The sequence below is a fragment of the Cygnus atratus genome, chromosome 15 (assembly GCF_013377495.2).
Source record: "Cygnus atratus isolate AKBS03 ecotype Queensland, Australia chromosome 15, CAtr_DNAZoo_HiC_assembly, whole genome shotgun sequence".
Lineage (NCBI taxonomy): Eukaryota > Metazoa > Chordata > Aves > Anseriformes > Anatidae > Cygnus > Cygnus atratus.
In genome coordinates this window covers 2,895,578-2,916,686 of record NC_066376.1, presented here as the reverse complement: position 1 = coordinate 2,916,686, position 21,109 = coordinate 2,895,578, and the positions used below count along the sequence as shown (strand labels likewise).

Genomic DNA, 21,109 nt, shown 5'->3' with positions numbered 1-21,109 from the left:
GTTGAGGAGGGGACTACAACTGCGATTGATCTGCGCCGCGGGGGGGACTACAACCCCCATGGTGCTGCGCGGCGGGGAGGACTACAACGCTCATGGCGCTGCGCGGCGAGAACTACGGCTCCCACGGCGCTGCGCGGCGGGGAGGACTACAATCATAATGGCGTCTCGAGGCCAGAACTGCGGCTCCCGTGATGCCGCGCGGCGGGGGGGGACTGCAGTTGGAGCGGCGCCGCGAGGCCAGAACTACAACTCCCACGTCACCCCGCGCCGCCCCTCCCCCCCCCCCCCCCCCCCAACCTCCCTTCCCCGCCCCGGGCCGGTGTTAAGCCCCGGCGAGGCCTACGGGCGGCGGGGCGGGCGTCATGTGAGCCCAAGATGGCGGCGGGGCCGCGGCGGCCGTGAGGGGAGCGGGGCCGGGGCTGCCCCGGTGCGGCCTCGGCGGCTCCGCGGCTCCGGAGCCCGGGCCCGGTCGCTATGATCGGCGCCCCCGACGTGGTGGCGTTGGCGAGGCAGGAGGAGGAGGAGGCGGCGGCGGCGGCGGGAGCCGAGGCGTGGAGGGAGCCGCCGCTGCCCGAGGAGTACTCGGTGCCCCTGGCGCCCTTCGGCGGGCCCGGCGCCAGCCCCTGGGCCAGGGCGGGCGGCTCCAAGTTCCTGCGGGACTTCATCCTGGTGGCCGAGTTCTCGGAGCAGGTGGGGCCGCAGCCCCTGCTCACCGTCCCCGATGACGCCAAGGTGCCGGGCAGCTTCGACCTCAACTACTTCTCGCTGCGCATCATGTCGGTGGACTACCAGGCGTCCTTCGTGGGCCACCCGCCCGGCTGCGCCTACCCCAAGCTGAACTTCGTGGAGGACTCCAAGGTGGTGCTGGGGGACTCGAAGGAGGGCGCCTTCGCCTACGTGCACCACCTGACGCTCTACGACCTGGAGGCCCGCGGCTTCGTCAGGCCCTTCTGCATGGCCTACATCTCGGCCGACGAGCACAAGATCATGCAGCAGTTCCAGGAGCTCTCGGCCGAGTTCTCCAAAGCCTCCGAGTGCCTGAAGACGGGGAACAGGAAGGCTTTCGCTAGCGAGCTGGAGAAGAAGCTGAAGGACCTCGATTACACCAGGAGCGTGCTGCACAGCGAGACCGAGATACAGAAGAAAGCCAACGACAAAGGGTACTACACCACCCAAGCCATCGAAAAGGCCAACGAGCTGGCCAGCGTGGAGAAGTCCATCATCGAGCACCAAGACCTGCTGAAGCAGATCCGATCCTACCCCTACAGGAAGCTGAAGGACTCCGACTTCCACCCCTACGAGCCCGAGTGCGCCCCGGACCAGGCCAGCGTGGGCAGCGACCAGGACCTGGCTGCCTCCGACCTCGCTGAGCCGGGCGAGACGACCCCCTACTCCCACGTGCCCTCCTACACCCCCAAACTCATCAAAGCCAAGTCCGCCAAGTGCTTCGACAAGAAGCTGAAAACGCTGGAGGAGCTCTGCGATATTTATTTTTTCACCCAGACCCTGGATCAGCTGCATCAGATCGAGAGGACGTTCAGGGGCGACGTGTGCTACCTCCTGACAAACCAGATCAGTCGGGCGCTTTTGAAGCAGCAAAGCATAACTAACTTCCTCTTCGAAGACGCCTCTTTTCTCGATGAAAAAGCACCTGAAAAGCACTACCGAGGCTGTCAGGAACTTGGCCAAGACGCCATCGAAAGAAAGTGTTCGGAAGAGTCCCCCACCCCGAAAGTGGTCATCAGCCTGGGGTCCTACAAGTCCAGCGTGGAGTGCGTGCCCATCAAGATGGAGCAGGACATCGACGACCCTCCGGAACCCGCGATGACCGAATCCGTAACTTTCGAACACCAGGAGAACCTGGACTATCTCGATGCCGACATTAAAGGGAGCATCAGCAGCGGTGAGAGCATTGAGGTTCTTGGAACGGAGAAATCTGCGTCGGGGCTGACGAAATCGGAGAGCCAGGCCAGCTTGCCCATCAGCCCCAGCCCCCAGGCGGGCAGGAGCAAGGTGGGCAGCAGGAGGACCGTCAGCGAGGACAGCATCGAGGTCCTCAGCACCTGCCCCTCCGAGGCGCTCATCCCGGAAGACTTCAAAGCGAGCTACCCAAGTGCCATTAACGAGGAACCTTACGCAGACGACGAGGAGGGAGGCCTTCGCTTCACCCCCAGGTTAAACCCGGACGACGCCGACGAGCCGGAGGACGGCTCGAACCCGGAAAACCCGGCGCAGGTTGATTCTGCCTGCTGCATCGGCAAGGAGAGCCCCCGCTTCCTCGAGCCTCTGCCCGGCCTGGGCCCCAAGCTGTGCGACGAGGACGGGGTGGTGAGGATCCCCCCGCAGCCCTACCGGCAAGCCGAGCAGGGGCCGTGCGGCGGCTTCGCCGGCTCCCCGCACCCCGACGGCGTGCCGGGAGGGCTCCTTCCCCACGAGCTCGACTCGCGCTACCCGGCGGGCGGCGGGGAGCTCAGCAGGACCAGCCTGGACGAGTGCTCGGACTCCACGAGCTACATCAGCAGCGCCGCCTCCACCTGCTCCGACCGCACGCCGTCGCCCGCTCACCCCCCGTGCCCGGCGAGCGAGAGGCACAAAAAAAAAGCCGGGCAGAACGCCCTGCGCTTCATCAGGCAGTACCCCTTCGCCCACCCCGCCATCTACTCCCTGCTCAGCGGGAGGACCCTGATCGTGCTGGGGGAGGACGAGGCGATAGTGAAGAAGCTCGTGACCGCCCTCTCCATCTTCGTGCCCAACTGCGGCGTTTACGCCAAGCCCGTGAAGCACTGGGTCACGGCCCCGCTGCACGTGGTGGATTTCCAGAAGTGGAAGCTGGTCGGGCTCCAGAGGTAGATATCGGGGGGTCTGCTGGCTGCTTGGCGTTGAGGCGTACGATAAAATTTTGGCCCCCTAAGCGAGAGTTTCGGGGAGGGTTTGGCGTGCAGGGGCGTTCTCTTTGCGTGATCGCCGCCACGCATTTCTGCTGCTGGGCCGCGTTTGTGGGAGGGTGCTGGGTCTGCTCCCTTAGAGCCAGCCTCGCCGGAGAGTTCATCTTCCAAAGCATCTGCTGGGCGCTCGCCTGACTCAGGCTGGTTGGTTGGCCACGGGGTTTCGTGATGTTTTAGGTCTTGCTTTAGCAAAGCAGGGGAGGGAACGCGAGTCCTGTCGGTTTCCTGGCCGGCCTGAAAATAAAGCGCTCCTGGAGGGCTTGTGCGCTCTGCTCCCTCCCCAGCTCCTTCCAAAACTCTGCTCAACGTTTCTGGCTGTAGAAAACCTTTCTAGCTATGTTCTTCTGAGGTGGGTGCTTTGGTACGGGGAGCTTTCCTGCGTGCGAACCCAAATGAGGCGGTAGCACGCAGCGACGAGGTCGGTAGGTTCGAAATTGGTTAGGAACTGGAGGAATAGCTGGTGCCAGAGCAGATGTCCTGTGGCACCTGTATTTCTGGTGAAGGACAGAGGTGCAAAGCTCGCTGTGCTGCCGGCCCCTCTTGGAGGGCTGCGGGTATGGAAATAGGTTGATAATGTGCTTTAGTGCAGGGAAAAAAAAATGCCTGGGGAGCTCAGCGGGCCGTGGAGGTGGAACTGCGGCTCAGATGCAAGGGAAACTCCTGCTCAGAGCGTCACTGAAGCAAACATCCCTCCTCCAGCAGCCGGTCCTAGCAGGTGGCTGCAGAGCTGACGCTCGCAAGCAGCGATTGCTCAGCTCCCAAGATTCTGGCCCTTCCTTTGTTGCTGTTATGAAAAGGATTTCTTGCTGTGTGCGCGGCCAGGGTGCGTGCCGGCGCTCGGGGCGCAGGTACGGCAGGGAGCGAACGCCCTTTGCTGCCGCCGTGGTGGCAAAGGTGACTCGGAGTGGCGAGGAGAATGCCCGTGGCTCGGAGCCCGGCTGGAACGGCCCCCGACGGAGTGTTTCTGAGTCCAAATCCAGAAATCTGCTTCCTGGGCTGCTTAGCCTGGTGTCTGGTGGTTGTGGCTGCCTGAACCGCCCCAGCTGGGAGCTCGCCTTGGTTTTTGTGCTGGGGAGGCTGACGGCAGCCGGCAGCTGCTTCCCAGCTCTGCTGGTGAGGTCTTCGGAAGCCCGGAGTGTTCGGTGGCTGATGAACGCTTGCGGTTCGGTGCCGTTTTTATAAACAAAAGCGTTTTGAGGAGCTGCCTGTAACGCGTGCCAGTCATTTAATTAACATTCCACAGAGAGGAGGGTGAGCGGTGAGTTTAAGGCAGGTGCTCTCAGCAAACCGTTCGTAGGGGGGCCTTGGGAAGGAACTCGGGGGGCCAAATAAATGATTCCCGCGTGGCTGTAGGGGTGCTGCACCTCTCCGAGCTGCCCGGGCACCTCTCGCACCAGCACGGGGTGCTCCTGGGCTGCTTCTCCCAGGGAGATCCGAGCCAGACGGAGCTGAGGAGCAGAAGAGGTTGCGTGGGCTCGTACCTTGCATTTAAATAACGATAATTTAGGCTTGGTGAGTAATCGTACGTGGTGAGCGTGCCGGGGGCTTGCACCTGGGTGAGAAATGCCCAGGGAATTTTGACGGAGGGCTCCCTGTGCAAAGGGAGGGCAGAGGGGTTGTTCCTCGCCCCGGGGCAGCTCCCTCCCCAAGCAGCCACGTGGGGGGAAAGCAGAACTTGCGGCAGGGAGGTTCCTGGTTCTTGCTGTCGCATCCAGGAGCTGCCAGCAGCTGCCAGATCCGCTTCTGGTCGCCAGAGATGTCGCTTCGCTTCCTCCCCGTCCTCGTTTTCGCCTCTGCGAGGGAGGAACTGTCCCAAAGGGCAACACGTGCTTGGAGCGGGGAGGTCGGGGTTTCCTCGGGGTCCGGCGGACTGGGGAGGCTGTTCGGCCGTCCTCGTCCACGCCAGGCTTCGTGAACTCGCGAGACACCTCGTGGGTAGTTAAGGCGGAGGGAAAACGCGTGTGGTGCGGGCGCGGGCGGTCTGCGGCGTGTCCCTCGGGTCTCCTCCAGTCGTGACCTCTCTCTCTTGCCGTTCCAGGACGGCCTCGCCCGCGGGGGTGAACGTGCTGCACGCCCTCAGCCGCTACAGCCGCTACGTGAGCATCCTGGACGCCGACAGCAAGACCCTGCGCTGCCCGCTCTACAAAGGCGCCGTGGTGGCCCGGCTGGCGGACCACCGCACCCAGATCAAGCGAGGCAGCACCTACTACATGCACGTCCAAAGCGTCCTCACCCAGCTGTGCTCCAAAGCCTTCCTCTTCGCCTTCTGCCACCACCTGCACCTTCCCGTCGCCGACAGGGAGCCGGAGGAAGCCGTCGCGAGCCGCAGGGTGAGCTTTCTGAAGCACCACCTGGGCCTCGCCAATGAAGATCTGAAAATTGTACAGTATTTAGCCGAGCTGCTGAAGCTGCAGTACATTCAGGAACCCGGCCAGGGGGCGAATCCCCTGCTCAGATTTGACTATGTTCCCAGCTTTTTGTACAAAATCTAGCGTCCCGTGGGCCGTCCGCCTGCACGCTCGGGTCCTGGTACCCATCGCGCGTGCTTGACGTTGATGCCGTCTGCAGTCGCTGTCATCCATCAGGAAGGGGCAAAGAAGCCAGCGTGTCTGCGAGCATCTCTGCTCCCTAGAAATCAGTGTCCGGGGGGCTGAATTTGTGAGGTTTCCTGTCGCCGAGAACGTAGGCGTGCCGTCACGCGGAACGCTGGGCGCTCCATTTCTAAGGGTTAGGAGGGGCACTGGTAACTTCCGAGGCGTATCGTGGTAGCACCCTGGGGCGTTACGGCACGGAGAGGGAGATGGGCTGGCCTGGGAGCAGCGCGTAGCGAGGTGCAGCCCCCAGATAGGCAGCGCTCTCCACGCTTCTGCCGGAGCCCTAAGTGCTCTCGCTCCCTTCCGCGGAGCCGGGCTGGAGATCAGAGGGGAAACACGAAGGCCGGCGAAGGTTTTAACCCAGCGGTGAAGGTTTTAACCCAGCAGAGCCCGACGTGAGCGTGGGGTGGCGCCGCTGTGCCCGCAGCAGCTCCCTGGCAGGACGGCAGCGGGCGCTTACCTGCGCGAAGCGGTAGCTGGCGGTGTCCCTCTGCATCTCCTGAGTTTCCTGGCGCTTCCCAAAATCCCTGGGCCTGAGGGGCAGCAGTGAAGGCAGGCCCGCTTCTCTCCGGAAAGCGTTTGGCAGCTTCTCAGCTTTGTTAAAACCTGGAAAGGGAAGGGGCTCCTTGAGCAGGCTGGCGCTAGCACCGCCGTGAATGTAGCACCGTGCCTTGTTCGTTTGTCACCTCCTGCGTGCTGGGCAGCCGCCGAGAACGGTGGGAGGGAGACCAGGAATCCTCAGAGCTTTTCAGGCCGAGGGTGGGCCTCCTCGGGAGAGGTGGGAGCTGAACGGAGGCGGGAGCCTTATTTTTAGGGGCTTTTTGTGACGGGGAAGCGAGCGGTGCAGTTCAGCTGAAGATACGCTGCGTGACGGTGAGCCCAGCTGGTGAGAGGTCTGGGAGGAAGGGACTGGGTTCCACGTTGTATCCATACAGGTTTTTTTTTTTTTTCCTCTTTCTGTTGGGCAGTTGACCTTGGTGCTAAAGCAGGGTCAGCGTCCCAGCGTGCTGCTTCTGGCTGTGCCGATTTATTTTATCGCCAAGCCTTTGCCATGGCTCACCTACCTCTCGTTCCTGGGTAGTTCTGGACGGGGCAGAGCCGCAGCTCTTCCCTTCCAAAGCTCCCGCGTTGCTCTCAGTGCCAGGAAGGCTGTGCCACCGTCACCGCGATGCTGCCGGGAGGTTGTTCCTGACGGTGCTGGGAGCTTCGTGCCCAGTGCTTCCCTTGGGAGCCCCCCGGGAGGTGTCGCTGGCTGCCTGTCCGGGGCTGCAGCCCCTGCTCCGTCCCAGTCCTGCGGTACCAGCTGCCCCCGCGGCACTTCGAAGCAAGAGAAAAAGCTCTTGCTGGGAAAGCAGCCTCGCTTTTATTTCTTTTTAGCACTCTTCTGATTACGTGTTGAGAACAGCTGTGGTCTTACAAGATGAGCTGAAGATTTTGGGTTTTGTTTTGTTTTGTTTTGCCTGTTTTTAAAACCTCTGTTTACCACGATCGCGCGAGGCAGTGCCGCACCAGAACGCGAGCCTTCCATGCCTGGCGAAGTTTGTGTGGCCTGGGGCTTGTCAGCAAGAGCTCGACCCCGCTGGAACTTGCTGGGATAACTGCTCTGAAACCCGTGCCCTGAAGGCAGGGAGTTGCCCGGGGTGGGCTCTCCTCCTGCTGCCGGCATCCACGCTTCGGTCCCACGGCCGCCTCTTCCCTGCCTGGAAAGGGCTCTCGGGGAGCTGAGGAGGCACGAACCGACGGGGCAGAGGGTTTAGTTTAAACACTAGCATTACTTGTAGGGACTTACAGCGAGGCAGTCGGGGTGCTTGAGCTCGTGGTGCTCTCCAGGGAGGTTTCCGAGGTCAGGAGGGGCTTGTTGGGGCATTTCTGGGGCGCGGCGCGGCTTTGCCTTTGCCGAAGGCGAGTGGTATGCCGGGATGTCAGCTGCTGTGTGCACGGGCCGCGCACCCTGACAGCGCGCTCAGAGCCTTTCCCTTCGTGATTCTGCGCCCTCCCGTACGCTGCTGTCGCGTGTGAGCCGGGTCTGCTGGTGAAAAACTTCCGTGTCCGCAGACAACGCTTCGTGAAGTGACTCGAGGCGTCCTCGTGTCGATTCGTGCGCATCTGAGCGACTTCCAAACTGGAGGCGAGGCTCCCCGGGGGAAGGAGCGCCTCAGGTGGCACCAGGACGTCCTCAGCTCCCCGCACCCTACCTGACCCGTGGCTCTGTTCATCACGGCGGCTCGTGGTCTGTGCTGGAAGACATCCTGGCGCTGTTTGGGTTTGAGGAGGAAGGGACGGACTCTTCCTGCTGGCTCACGTCTCTCTTCCCGCAGGCCGACAGCTCAGGATCAGGGCAGGATGGACGCCCAGGGACGGCTGGTTTCGCGCTCGGCGGTCTTTACCTGGAGGATTCAGCCGCACTCGTGCAGCGGCAGACAAGTCACCGCTGGCTTCTCCCTCTGCCCACCCGATAGGACTGACGTGCGAGGCTGTGCTGGGCGACGCTTGCACCTCCACCCGCCTGACCTGCTTCATCGCTCTGCCACAAAGCAGCTCTGGATTCGGGAGGACGCCTCGGGGGCTTTACAGGGCCCGTGGCCCGTTCTGAAACGGGAGCTCTGCGTCACCTGCGGCCGTGAGGAGCCTGGGAGCGCGCGCCCTTCCAAAACTGGCTCGGGACGTGGATCGGGTAACCCCTGAGCTCGCCGTCCCGTGGCGGGGAGTTGCGCTCGCCGATGCTCCCGCACCTCTCGACGGAGGTGGCAGTGGAGGGGGGCCGGAGTGCCGCTGGTGGTTCCGGAGCCCAGCTCCTGCCTTCTCGCTCATTTTTCCATCTCTCTGATCTGCCCGCGCGGCGAAGATCCCTCTGTCGGCACTTTAAGACGCTTTCCTCACCTTCCCTGGTACCTCACTGGCTTCCAACGTCCGCAGGCTTCCCGCAAGTGAAGCTCCCAGTGCTCACAGCTCCCGCAGAGCATCCCGGTGTGTTACGCGCCGTGTACCAACACACGCCGCCGTCCTTCCAGCACGAGCAGGGCCGGCTCCTCGCAGCCGCAGCGCGATGCCAGCCCCCCTTCTGCCAGCCCCGGCGGTGCTGTGCATGGCCACGATCCTCTGCCTGCCCTGAGCCTCCTGCATGCTGCCTGTGGCTCCCTCCTCGCTGCTGGCTGCCGGGGGGACGGGTTTCTCCGGAGGATTCATCAGCGCCAAGGCCTCCCGTGGCTGGCTGCAGGGCTGTGTTTGCGCTCCTCTCCTCCCCTGCCTCTGGAGCCCCCCTGCTTGCTCCGTGCTCTGAGCCGCTTTCAGCCCCGCCACCAGGATGGTCAGCCATAGGAGCAGGCGACACTAACCCTCCACAGGTTTCCTTTCTCAGAGGATAGCGCTCGGATTTACCTTCGTCCACTAGCAATCACTTCTTAGCAGCTCCTGAGCTGTCTTGCCTTGGCTAGGGAAGCACTGCCTATACTCGAGCAATATTAACCATTTTGGAAGGGGTGGGAGAGGCGCTGGAGGAGGGAGAGCTGACGGCTCCCTCCTCCCAGGCACGTTTTTCGGTTTTCATTCAGCACTGGAGGCCCCGCTGCTGGTTTGGTGTCTTGGAGAGCTGGGCAGGCCCCACTGCGGGACACGGGGCTCGTAGCAGTGTTTTGGAAAGGCACCTACGTGATCGATCGGCAATTCGGCAGGCTGCACGGGCTGAAGGAGAGTGCCTGCTCCGCGCTGTGCCCCGAAAGCACAACGTCAGGCTGAGCGACAGCCCCTACCCTGGTACTCGAGGGAGCTTAGCACTCGCTGCCGGAGCCGCAGGGGTCACAAACCTGCCCGCTGCTCGCCGAGGTGCGTTTAACTGGAAGGCAGAAACACAGGGTACCCAGCCCCGCTGCTCGCCCCGGCACGGGGCGAGCGTGGATGGGGATGGGGCTGGGCTCAGAGCTGCCTCCGAGGGCCGCCAGGAGGCTGCGATGAATTCTCATCTTATTTTAAAGCACTGTATCCTATTCCTGCATGTTGAGTTACGTGTGCGTGCCTGTGTGTGCCGAATGCTTGCGTCAGTAGTTAGAGCGAGTGTGACCGGGAGAAATCCCAGAAGCATGTCTCGGTGTCGTGCCGTAAGCGTTCCTGCACAAGAGTTTAACAGACGTTAACACCAAATGACTAGTCTGAGAAATGTACTTTTAAAAAAAAAAAAAAATTATTTATTTGGGTTCAGATATTTTTGAAATACAAAAAAAAAAAAAAAGAAAAATTGGTTGTATTCTTTAAAGCTTATAATTCTTGTCATACGTTGTGGTTAACTCCTTGATTATTACTGTGCTCATTAAAAAATGGTTCCACCGAAGGTCTGAGAAACCCCTGGAGCCTCGGGCTGGTGCTAGCAGTGGAGGTGGCCCGGCAGGCCCAGGAGGGCTGTTCCTGGGGGATTTGCGACGAGGCTTGGCCTTGTCAAGGCACGTGGAGGCTGGCAAGCACGAAGGCAGAGCTGGTGCACGCGTCCAAAGGCAAGTCTGGGATGCTGAAGCCAGGAAGGCTTTTTAAGGTGCTGGCTCCTGGGGGTGGATTCACATTTTTTCCACCCCCCCCCCAGCCACCCTGGGCGGGGGGGGTTTTGGCAAAGATAACCATGCCAGGCAGGGCTGTAACCTCCTCTGCTGCTCCCGCAGCCGGGCAGAGCTGGATGAAACCCAAATCCGTCTGAGGCTGGGGGTTTCCTTCTGCTCAGACCCGCCGGTAACGTCTGCTGCTGGAAGGGGTGGTGTGCCCCTGCGGGGGCTGTGCTCAGAGGGGTTCCTGCCTCCGAAACGGGGTGAGGAAGAAGAGCCGAACGAGGATCTGCTGGGATCTGCTGCGCGGAGCCACTGCCAGCAGCAGGGAGGAGGCTCTGGGGCGCTGGGCTCGGGGACTGGGGGTGTGTGCGCGCCGTGGTCCTGGGTTCGTGGCTCTGGGTGCTTCCCCTTACAGGACAGGCAGCCCTGGGAGCGGGAAGGTCGCTGCGAAGGCTTCCACCTCCACCTTCAGTGCCTTGAGCTCCTTCTGGTATTGCTCCTCCTCCAGTTTCTCCTTGAACTCCTTCAGCGTGGCCTTGGGGCTCATGTCGCTCTGCACCCGCAGCGTCAGCTCGATCCCTGCGGGGGGGAAGACGCCTGGCTCAGCCCTCACGGCCGCAGCACCGCCGCCTGCGCCCGCAGCCGCTGCATCCAGCGGCTCTCCCAGCCCTGCCGTGGGGAATCCCAGCTCTCATAGGGCTGGGGCTGCTCCCCGAGGTGCTCGAAAGAGGAGGAGCAAGGCTGCGAGGCACTCGCTGCCCCATAACATGTCCTGTCCCGGGAAATGGGAACCGGGGGACCCGTGAGGACAGCTGCACCGAGGCTGCCAGAAGTGCGGTTCTAATCCAGCCCCCTGCCAGTGTAGGGGGGAGGCTGCAGAGGGTTGGGCTGGCCCCAGCTGGGGCCAGATGTCCTCTCCCGCATCCAGATGTGCAGCTGGGACAGGGATTCCTCGCTCGTGTGCTCTCCCTCGCCAGTTGCTGGGGGGAAGCTGCCCAGCTTAGCCCACATCTTGCCTGCTGCCAGTGCAGCGGCTCTCCTGGAGGAGCCGGGCAGTGCCCAGGCTGCAGCTGGAGCTGCGACTCGGCTCTGCACGCCCACGAGCCTGGTCCCTGGTGTCCTGGCTGCCCCAGCCTCACCTCTGTGGATGTACTGAGCCACCATGCGGAAATCATCCTGCTGGAAGCCGCGGGAGGTGAGAGCCGGCGTCCCGAAGCGCAGACCGCTGGGGCGCAGGGCGCTGACGTCGCCTGCAGCAGAACGAGGGAGTGACCGGGCCGGGCACCGTGACCGCCATGTGCGGGGACTTGGCCTGGCCCCCCGGGGCTGGGAGCGCCGTGGGGAGCTCTGCGTGGCCTGGGGGCCAGCTGGGAGCAGGAGGCACGGGGGAAACAGGGCACCTACCGGGGCACGTGTTCTTGTTGCAGGCGATGGAACAGAGCTCCAGCACCCGCTCGGCCCGGCCACCGTCCGTGCCTCTGCTGCGCAGGTCCAGGAGAATGAGGTGGTTGTCGGAGCCCCCTGCGAAGACGGGAGGTTGGGGTAAAGACTGCTCCCGATCAAGACTAAAGCAAGAAAAGGCGTGGGAAATTCACCAGGGCCTGCCCCGGAGCTGGAGGGCAGAAGGGTGCCTTCCTGGGGAAGGGGCTGCTTAGCAAAGCTGGTAAGAAATAGTTTCATGGAGTCCTGAGGAACGGCTACAGCAGCGCCCTGCCCGTCGCGTCTGTGCACGTACACCCTGGAGGCCTGGCTTGGACCTGGGACCGTGCGCAGGAGCCGGCCCCGTGCCGGTGACCCCGAGCGCTCCTTACCCGTGACAATGTCGTAGCCCAGCTCCATCAGCGCTGCCGAGAGCGCCCTGCAGTTGGCCACCACCTGCTGCTGGTACGCCTTGAACTCGGGCGTCATGGCCTGCCGCAGCGCCACGGCGATCCCTGCGGGGAGGCAAAGCCCGGGGCGGGGGGGGGGCGGGGGGGGAGGGCTGAGTTCTGGGGGGCTTCCAAAAGTTGTTGGAGGGTCTTCGGGAGAGCTGGTGGGGATGTGCGGCACTGCCAGCGCAAGTCCGGGCAGCCAGCCCGGCGCTGTGTACCTGCGATGGCGTGGTTGTGCGGGCCCCCCTGCAGCCCGGGGAAGACCGCCTGGTTGATGAGGCTCTCCAGGTTGTAGAGCGTTTCCTTGCCCGTCTTGGGGTCCACGCTGCGGGTGCCTGCGGGAGGGGAGGGCGGCGGGGCTCACCAGGCAGCTCAGCCCCCTTCTTTCGCCCCGTGGCGACTCAGAGAAGGAGCCGAGGTCGTTCCTCTTCAGCTCCGGGCCTCTGAAGCTCCCCAGCTGCTCGCAGGAGGCCCCAGACCTTCCTGCCCTTCCCGCTGGAGCAGGAAGGAGCTCGGACTCGCAGCTCCCCCGGGCAGCTCAGGCACCTTTGCGGTAGAAGATCATGCCGGCCCTGCAGCCCCGCAGGGTCTTGTGCGTGGTGGTGGAGACGACGTCGCAGTGGTCGAAGGGCGAGGACACGACGCCGGCGGCCACCAGCCCGCTGATGTGGGCCATGTCGGCCATGAGGTAGGCGCCGTTGGCGTCGGCGATCTTCCGCATGCGGGCGTAGTCCAGGTTGCGCGAGTAGCAGCTGACGCCTGCGGGGAGATGGCACGTGCTGGGGACACGAGAGGGTGCTGGGGGGCCCTGGGACAGCCCGGGATGCAGCTCAGGATAACCCAGGTGAGGACACGAGCTCCTGCCGGCATGGATGTGTCAGAGGCCTCTTGGCGCTGCAGTCATCTGCAGGAGCCCGCTGGCATCAGGGAGCGACCCCAGTTTGTTTTAAGGGCTGATCCCTACCTGCTATGATCAGCTTGGGGTGGAACAGGCGGGCGTTCTCCTCCAGGCGGTCGTAATCGATGTAACCCGTCTTGGGGTTGACCTGGGAGGAGAAGAGGAGGACTCAGCCACCTCGGTGTGGCTGGAGATCAGCTGCTGTTGCTGTTAAGCAACACTGCCTCTTGAAATTACGACGGCTGTGCCCTGGCTCCAGCCGGAGCAGCTCTCCGTCCATACCTTGTAGGGCATGGACTCGAAGAAGACAGAGGTGGCAGAGATCTTCTTCTTCTCCGTCATGAACCCGTGCGTCAGGTGCCCCCCGTCGGGCAGGTCCAGCCCCATGATCCTGCCGTGAGGCTCCACCAAGGCCGTGTACACGGCGAAGTTGGCGGGGGACCCTGCGGTGGGAGCACACCGGGGCGGTTACGGGCGTCGGGATGGCGCAGCCCAGCCTGGCTCTCCCGACAGCACCGTTACCTGAGTAGGGCTGGACGTTGACGCCCCACTTCTGGGGGTCGAGGCGGTACGCCTGCAGGGCTCGCTTCTGACACAGCCTTTCCAGCTCGTCTACGAACTCGGTCCCGCCGTAGTACCTGCCGGAAAATAGGGCACGGGTTACAGCGGGGTTGGTGTTTGCTGAGAGCAAACCTCAGGGGATTAAAACCGAACCATTTATTTAGAAACGTGTGCCCGGTGCTGTGCCAGTGGGGGAGAACAGGAGGGTGCTGTGTTTACAGCAGCTGCCACAGCTTTGACCCTGCTGAGATCGTCCAGTATGTGGCCAAGGACAGGAGCTGAGAGGGTCAAATCCTGCCCTGGGGGAGCTTGGCTGCCAGCACCAGGACGTGGCTTCCTTCCCAGAGATAAGGTCTCGAGGGGGACGTGGCGGTGTGGGTGGTTCCTCTCCCTTCCCTGCGAGGCTTTGGAGTGGGTCAGGCTCTCCCCAGCCCCCTACCTCTGTCCTGGGTAGCCCTCGGAGTATTTGTTGTTCAGGCAGGATCCCAGGGCCTCCAGGACCGCTCGGCTCGCAAAGTTCTCCGACGCGATCAGCTCCAGCCCCAGCCTCTGCCGCTGCTTCTCCTTCTTGATGATGCTGTGCACCTTTGGGAGGGGAGAGAAACAGCTTTGTTTGTGCTGACTGCGTGCAGGTGGGGTGCTCGGGATGTACCCTCAGAAGAGACAGGGCAACGGAGAGCAGCCTGGAAAGGTACTGCAGGAGGGAGAGGAGATCCCGTCTGGGTGCAGCTGATCCCAGCAGTTCACATGTGTCCTGCCACATCTTGGGGCTTCAAGCTGCCATACAGCCATCAGATAATTCAGCTGGCACTTGGGTTAGTGTCAAGGGCAACTGCTGGCTGGCTACAGCAAAAGCTGGGCCTGGCACAGATGTCTGAGCCTCAGGCAGGGGCGTGTGAGCAGCAGACCTGAAGTTACAGCCCCGTGGCTGCAGGTGGCTGGAGGATGCCCTCTCTCCTCTCGCACAGAGGATGGACGAGTCCCGCCAGCTCAGCCTTGGGCCCTGTCCCTGTCCCGAGGAGGTCGCTGTCCCCAGCGGCTGCTGCGCCATGAAGGGGCTCTCACCTCCGGGTCGTTGCTGTCGAGCGGCTCCATCACCATCTTGTTGTGGGAGGCCCAGAGCTCCGCGCTAGGGAGGCCCGAGTTCGCTGCCGAGTTCGCCATCTGCTGCCGTGTCCAACGTCACCTGCAAGCGGAGAGGGGAGCTGGTGGCACGTGCGTGGGCTGGCAGCGGGGCTGGGGGCTTCTGCACCGTGCCCCTGCGTGGTCTGCTCCCGTCCTGCATCTTCCCCAGAAATGCTGGGGGAGCGACCACAGCTTGGGCCTGCTGGGGGCGGAAGGCACTGAGGGCTCTCGATATTTCCCTGCCGCTTTCAGATCGGTTTGTTAGTTGTGGATTTGGCCGTTTTGGGCACCTTCCCACCGCCGACCCCCCCGGGCACTGCCCAGCCAGCTTCATGGGGCTTCCCCTACCCTGTCCAAGGTTTTAGCGGAGCAAAACAGATCGGCAGCTTTAGCGACACCTTTCCCTCTCTCTTAGTCTCACCTTTTAAACGCAGGGTGACCGCTGCGAGTGTCACCACGCAGCCCCCAAGCCCTGGAGCAGCCGTGACAGCCCCGCTCCCCCCCCCGGCTGCACGCAGCTCGCCTCGTTATCCGTGCCCCCGGCCGGCTAGCACGGAGCCGTGAGCGGGTTATTAAGCGCCCCGCTTGGCTCGCCTGTGCCCAGCCTGTGCCAAGCCGCTGGAGCCGGGTGGCGGCGAGGAAGGGGCAGGGGCTGGCTTCGGGCAGGCTCCCGGGGCCGCGCAAGGCTGCGGGGGGGGCCAGCAGCTGCCCCTTCCCATCCCGCCACCCCCGGCCCTGACCCCGGTGCCGGCCCCGCACGGCCCCTACCGGCCCGATCCTGGTCCCGATCCCTGATCCGGATCCTGCTCCCGATCCCAGCCCCGATCACGGCGCGGGTCCCGCTCCGGTTCCGCGCGGGAAGCCGCGCGCCTACCCTAGGCAGCTCGGGCACGCCCCCTCCGCGCCTCCACCAATCAGCGCCTCGCCCCGCCTTTCCTCAATGAAGTAGTGCAACGGCCCCGGAAGCTCCTCCGCCAATCCGCGGCGCGCCCCGCTCCCCGCCGCCGCCTCCCATTGGTCGCTGCCGAGGCGTGGCGGGAGGCGCTGCCGGCACGTGGCGCGCCGGGCACGGGTCACCTTGGGCGGCCACGGGGGGCTCGGCCCCGGGCACCCCCCGGGCACCCCGACCCCCCCCGGCACCCGGAGCCCCCCCAGGGCACCCTGACCCCCCCGGCACCCCATGTCCCCACCGGCTGCGGGGCTCCCAGCTGCCCCTCCCGGCCCCCCCGGGTATAGGGTGATGGCCGGAGTGGGGTCCTGAGCTCGGGGGTCCCGCTGGGCATGGGGCAGGGTCGTGGCGTGGGCTGCGGGTGAGGGTGCGGGGAGCACAGCGCGCCCCGACCCCTCCGTGGAGCTTTGTGGGGTGAGGGGTGCCCCAGGGGGAGGCCCACGGGTGGGCGTGGGGTGGTGGTGTCTTCACGCTTCGGGCCCAAGGTGGGTTGGCCAACCTGGCCTGAGAGGCCGTGCCCCAGGCAGAGCTTCAGGGGTTAAATCGAGGCACCGTAAAATGGGGAACGAGGGTAGGGAGTGAGGGATCCTACTAAACGCCTCGTGGGCCCGAGCCATGGAAAAATGGAGCGAGGCACCGTGAGTCACGGCGGAGAGGAGCGGTGTCTCAAAGGGGAGTCAGACGGGGGGACAGAGCAGAGCCAGAGGGAGAGCGGCGAGGAGCACGGCGCTGTGGTGGGTCCTACCGAGGCAGGTGCCGGCCACGGGGAAGCACAAGCTCGTGGAGGCAGGTTTTTGGGTAAAGGACTGGCTGTTGCACCAGGACACACCTTGGGTATCGCTCTGCCTAGCAGAGGACACGTCCTCAGAAGGTATTTGTCGAAGGAACGGTGTTTTAGCTTCATCAGTCTAGAAGCTTTTTACTGTCTTTATTTGGCATTGCTCATCCAAAGGGGTTTGTCACAGCTGTGCGATTTGGGTTTCCACGGTTCTGGTTTTGGCCCCTGACAGCTGCTGTGGGCTGTCCGGGGGTGCTCTGACACCACCGACAGCAAAACCTGGGCTGGTTTCTCGGGCGGTGGTGGTTCCTGAGACGTGCAGAGCGGTGGCGGGGCCGTGTGGCCGTTCACAGGCCATGCCACCCCCCCTGCCCCACAGTGCCCAGGCTGCTGTGGGCCTTCAGGCATGGAAGGAGCTGCAAGCAAAAAAAATCTATTTTATCATCATTTATTTTCTGGCTTAAAATGTGTCGCAGTGTTGGTGGGCTGGCGGTCAGCCCACCAACAGTCACCCAGTGGTGACGAGCTTTGCAGGGAAGCAGGGACTTCCCAGGAGACGTGTAACTGGTTTTGTCTTGATGCATCCCTGGGTTTTTGCTTGCAGCAGTGGGGGTTGCCCCCGCGGTTGCTGAGTTTCTGCTCAGATGGCTCCCCTTCTTGTCAGTACCGTCCCTTCTGGGACGTGTCGGGATCAGATCAGCCCAAGGCATTCAGAGTACCCTCCTCCCTCTGTTTTGGTTCACTGGGATCCTGCTCAATCCTGCTTGAATTCTTTGCGCCTCACAAACGTTTTTCTGCCATTCTGAAGCTTTGCAGACGCTATAGAGAAGGATGGTTGTTATGAAGTTATATTAAATGGATATTCCAGCTTTGTATATACATTTTGTGTACAGTTGCTAGCAAAGACTTGCTCTCCTGAGCTGTAGGAGCTGCAGCTAATAGCAGTGTGTGCTGCTGCGATTTCAGGACTCTGGCCTGCGGCGATGGAGGGCGTCTCTTCTTCCCCATCGCCCTTCCCGGGCACTTCCCCCACCGTGCCTCCTGGGAACGCCACTGCCCACGATCACTACTCCGGCCTCCAGAAGAGCATGCACGTCCTCTCCATGGTGGTGTACAGCGTCGCCTGTTTGCTGGGGGTGACGGGCAACGGCCTCGTCATCTGGATTGCGGGCTTCAAGATGAAGAAGACGGTGAACTCGGTGTGGTTCCTCAACCTGGCCATCGCCGACTTCATCTTCACCTTCTTCCTGCCCCTCAGCATCGCCTACACCGCGCTGGGCTTCCACTGGCCCTTTGGGAAGCTCCTGTGCAAGCTGAACAGCACCATCGCCTTCCTCAACATGTTCGCCAGCGTCTTCCTCCTGACGGTCATCAGCATGGACCGCTGCGTGTCCGTGGCCTTTCCCGTGTGGTCGCACAACCGCAGGAGCCCGGAGCTGGCGGCCAGGATTGCTCTGGGGACGTGGGTCCTGGCCCTCCTCCTCAGCTCCCCCTACCTCGTCTTCCGTGACACCGTGGTCAGCTCCAGGAACGTCACCAGCTGCTACAATAATTTCGCGCTGTCCGATGACTACACGTCCGAGGCAACGCGGAGGCTGTGGAGGATGCGGCACAAAGCGATGATCATAACCCGATTCCTCTGCGGCTTCCTCATCCCCTTCACGGTGATCCTCCTCTGCTACAGCATCGTGGCCGTCAAGCTGAAAAGCAGGCAGTTAGCCAGCTCCGCCAAGCCGTACAGAATTATCATTGCTGTCACGGCCTCGTTTTTCCTCTGTTATTTCCCCTATCACGTCTTCTCCTTGCTAGAAATATCCAAAAACTCTTCCAGCCACGAGATGAAAATGGCCCTTTACATAGGGATCCCCTTGGTTTCCAGCCTTGCCTTCTTCAACAGCTGCATCAACCCCATCCTGTACGTGTTTGTGGGGCCGGATTTCAAGGAGAAGTTCCGCCAGTCCATCCTGTCAACCTTCGAAGGGGCTTTCAGCGAGGACTCGGTCCTGGCCAGCCTGACCAGCAGGAGGAAGTCCAGGTCTGCTTCGGAAGCGGAGGTCCCGAGGGCCTGAGCGTGCTCTGCTTTGCCGGCACGGCTGGAGGGGCAGTTCCTTTCCCTTCTCTGCAGCTTCCCCTCCTTTCAGAGCTGTAATTGCAGGACTGAGGCTGCGAAGGGCCATGCACGCTCACAAGCTGATCTGATTTTTTTGGGGTCGTCTCAGTCCTACCAAGACTTAACCAGAAAACTGTCTGGAGCTGCAGCAGGGCAGAAAGTTGGAGTAGCAGCATTTTCCTCCCCGTGCCCCTTCCTCGGCTGCCTGTTTCCATGTACCCACCTTTTTGCTGGGTGTAAAGCCCCTCGGGCTGTGCCCTGCCTTGCTGGAAAACTGCTGCAGTTCCCGGCGTCCCTGGGGGCTGTGCTGGGGGGGCAACCACCGGGTGGGTGGTGCTGCCGGTCTGTCACAGCTCCTGGATTTTCGCAGGCAACCCTTTATAAAGCTCAGTGGGACTGTGACTGCTGACAGGGCTCCCTTTATGTTCCTCTTTTCCCAGGGCTCCCAAGGAGGGAACTCTCCGGCGCCCTGCACGCCGTGAGAAACGGCCTCAGCCGAGCCCAGCCCAGGGTCACCTTGTACGTGCCCGAGGGAGGCAGACGGGGCCAAATCCTGTCTGCTCCTCCGCTGGGCACACCTGCCTGCAGCGCACTCGTACAGGGCAGGCGAGCTGCTGGGAGAATTTGTCCCTGCACTTGCCAGGCTTTCCTGGCAGCCGGTCTTTGCCAAGATGCAAAAATTCTGGGGTTCCACCAGGGGGCAAAATCGGGTGCAGCTGTGTCGGTGTTGAGGCTGTCCAGAGAAGAGGATGGAAGGGGAGAGAGCTGTTCCATAAATCCCTTATAATTAAATCTGTAAAAAAAAAAAAAAAAAAAACAAGCATCCTTTCCCATGTATCATACCAGTCTGGTGCACGGGCTGCTAAAGCTTAAGTAAAAACTGATTAAATTAAAAAGAAGCAGCTTGGACATGCAGTGGGATCCATCCAGAAGCACTCTCACAGACGCATCTTTTAAAGAAACAGGGTTAAATGAAATAGTAACGTGTATTTCTGTAGGATCTGGACTAGCCAGTAAAATATTCATCTTTTCTCTCTGCAGATGTGTGGCAGGATGAATTATAAGATTGCGCTCCAGTTACTTGGGTTTGATGTGCAGCCTAAATATTTCTGAGCAATGCTTGTCTGTGTGTGTTTGACATCCTTCTTGTCCTTAGGTAGCTGAAACCTGACTTTTTGTACCGTTGGTGAACGAATATTAAACTCCATTAAACTTATTTAAAACATACCCAGCCTGCTGTGTTGCCTGTGTGATAAAACACTCAGTAATCCGCCTGAGCTGAGCAACTAGATAAAAAGATGAAATACTCCCAGCCTGACTGTATGAATTTACAGGCGCCTCGCTGTTCTGCGTGGATGACTGTACTGAGTGAGAGCTGTCACTTGAACATGGTAGGGATTAATTATGGGTCTGCTGGGCCGTGCAATATTAAATGAAGGTCGTGATCCTGCCGGCACGCGTGTGCTTAACCTTAAATTCATGCATAATCCCACAGAGATCAGGGAATGTAACGAGACCATCCATATGTCAAGCATGAGCGAACAGCAAGCTTTACCCTTTGCCACAAATTGCTGCCTGTCACGCAGATAAAAGTGCAATGTTTGCTAGGCAGCGTGCGACGCCGGGGCTGTTTGCTTGCTCCTGGTGGTAAACTCCAGCATTGATTGCAGTGTCAAGGTTGTGCAGCCCGTCGTTTGCTCTTTCGGGTTTTCTTCATCTGTTTGCAGAGCCCACGTAATTCCTTGTGACAGACGTCTCCGAGACTGCGACAAAGGCCTTGGCCTCCTGTCGTGTCTCCCAGCACCCTCGAAGGCCAGGGCTTGAAGCATTGGCCCAGTTTGTGGGAGGAGAGAAGCAATTTTCTGGGTCGTTTGGGCATGCAAGGTGGGTACGGACTTCCCATGGGACATGACTGAAATGAGGCAGAGTGTCTGGGTGGGCTAAGGAATTGCCACTGCAATACCGGGAGGTAACTGCCCTACAGAGCACCACCTTCTCTAGGGCATCCCGGCCCTGTTTCATCGGAGAACTTCAGAGCCACAACTGAACTGTCCTCTCCCGTGCACGATATCTCTCCCAGAAGTTGTCTCCAATCTAAGAGGCACATTATCATGGCTAAGCAAAATAGTGTGTCTTTACAAAGCCGAAATCTCCCTGCACGATGGGGAAGGGACTTACAGAGCTTTCAGGTGGCCATTTCTGAGAGTGCTGTCAAAATACTGTTGGGGAAAAAAAACGGGGAAGGGAATGTTTTATCTGTGGTAACCACCGGGTCACAGCCATCGCTGTGTCGCAGGATGCACTTGAGATAGGAATGGTTCTGTCACCCAGGGTCTGATCCCAAGCCTCTGTGCTGTGAGAAGCCAAGCTCACATCAGCACGGGGTTGGGATGCCCAGGGACTGGCTCCAAGATAAATCTCCCCCCTATCGAGTTCCCTCGTGTTCAGTCTCATTATCACATTGATAATTATGGTAGTCCCTCATTCCTAACCAGAAGGCAGGCTGTTCATTCTCTCTGCTACTCATGTTTGTCTTGTGCGTATCTAGAAAAGCTTGAATGAAAAGAAAAAAAAAAGAGGGAAAGAAAAATTTCCAAAGGCATGTAAAAAATCCCAAGAGGTTGAACAACATTTTGGCAGCTGTGCCGCCCTCTGACGCAGCTTTGCTCTCAAGGCTCTTTCAGATGCGATCGGATGGGTGGCGCTGGGCTCCGGGAACAGCCTGAACCCCCTGGTGTTTGCAGTTATT

The 21,109-nt window shown here is 61.3% G+C and overlaps 3 protein-coding genes across 9 annotated transcripts; 2 read left to right on the top strand and 1 right to left on the bottom strand.

Moving 5' to 3' along the window:
* Positions 1–368: 368 nt before the first annotated feature.
* Positions 369–8,284, top strand: SMCR8 (SMCR8-C9orf72 complex subunit). 2 transcript variants are annotated; one of them, XM_035563277.2, is made up of 3 exons: positions 369–2,846; positions 4,984–5,275; positions 7,858–8,284. In XM_035563277.2, the coding sequence occupies exons 1-3, from the start codon at positions 475–477 to the stop codon at positions 7,996–7,998; spliced, it is 2,805 nt and encodes a 934-aa protein (XP_035419170.1). In that variant the 5' UTR covers positions 369–474; the 3' UTR covers positions 7,999–8,284. The 2 variants fall into 2 exon arrangements, with proteins under 2 accessions (XP_035419170.1, XP_035419169.1); XM_035563276.2 differs by having other exon boundaries at positions 4,984–8,284.
* Positions 8,285–9,694: 1,410 nt separating this feature from the next.
* On the bottom strand, positions 9,695–15,421 carry SHMT1 (serine hydroxymethyltransferase 1). Of its 6 annotated transcripts, XM_035563283.1 has the most exons (12): positions 15,292–15,421; positions 14,464–14,584; positions 13,838–13,983; positions 13,360–13,475; positions 13,120–13,280; positions 12,904–12,985; positions 12,486–12,698; positions 12,158–12,274; positions 11,880–12,002; positions 11,473–11,589; positions 11,208–11,318; positions 9,695–10,647 (listed from the first exon to the last, which is right to left on the bottom strand). In XM_035563283.1, the coding sequence occupies exons 2-12, from the start codon at positions 14,560–14,562 to the stop codon at positions 10,478–10,480; spliced, it is 1,455 nt and encodes a 484-aa protein (XP_035419176.1). In that variant the 5' UTR covers positions 14,563–14,584; positions 15,292–15,421; the 3' UTR covers positions 9,695–10,477. The 6 variants fall into 6 exon arrangements, with proteins under 6 accessions (XP_035419176.1, XP_035419175.1, XP_035419177.1 ...); XM_035563282.2 differs by having other exon boundaries at positions 11,473–12,002; positions 15,292–15,407; XM_035563284.2 differs by lacking the exon at positions 11,880–12,002 and having other exon boundaries at positions 15,292–15,407.
* Positions 15,422–15,750: 329 nt separating this feature from the next.
* Positions 15,751–19,507, top strand: LOC118256365 (chemerin-like receptor 1). Its single transcript, XM_035563285.2, has 2 exons — positions 15,751–16,343; positions 17,217–19,507. Exon 2 carries the CDS (start codon positions 17,234–17,236, stop codon positions 18,317–18,319), a length of 1,086 nt encoding a protein of 361 aa, XP_035419178.1. The 5' UTR covers positions 15,751–16,343; positions 17,217–17,233; the 3' UTR covers positions 18,320–19,507.
* Positions 19,508–21,109: the final 1,602 nt, after the last annotated feature.

Bases quoted from the DNA above. Each gene is read 5' to 3' on its own strand.
- SHMT1 (XM_035563278.2), bottom strand. From the start codon at position 14,562: ATGGCGAACTCGGCAGCGAACTCGGGCCTCCCTAGCGCGGAGCTCTGG. The intron at 12,275-12,485 runs GTGCCTGAGCTG...CCCCTCCCGCAG, and splicing joins CATGATCTTCTACCGCAAAG to GCACCCGCAGCGTGGACCCC. The intron at 10,648-11,207 runs GTGAGGCTGGGG...TCCCCCCCGCAG, and splicing joins GGCTCAGTACATCCACAGAG to GGATCGAGCTGACGCTGCGG.
- SMCR8 (XM_035563276.2), top strand. From the start codon at position 475: ATGATCGGCGCCCCCGACGTGGTGGCGTTGGCGAGGCAGGAGGAGGAG. The intron at 2,847-4,983 runs GTAGATATCGGG...TTGCCGTTCCAG, and splicing joins AAGCTGGTCGGGCTCCAGAG to GACGGCCTCGCCCGCGGGGG.
- LOC118256365 (XM_035563285.2), top strand. From the start codon at position 17,234: ATGGAGGGCGTCTCTTCTTCCCCATCGCCCTTCCCGGGCACTTCCCCC.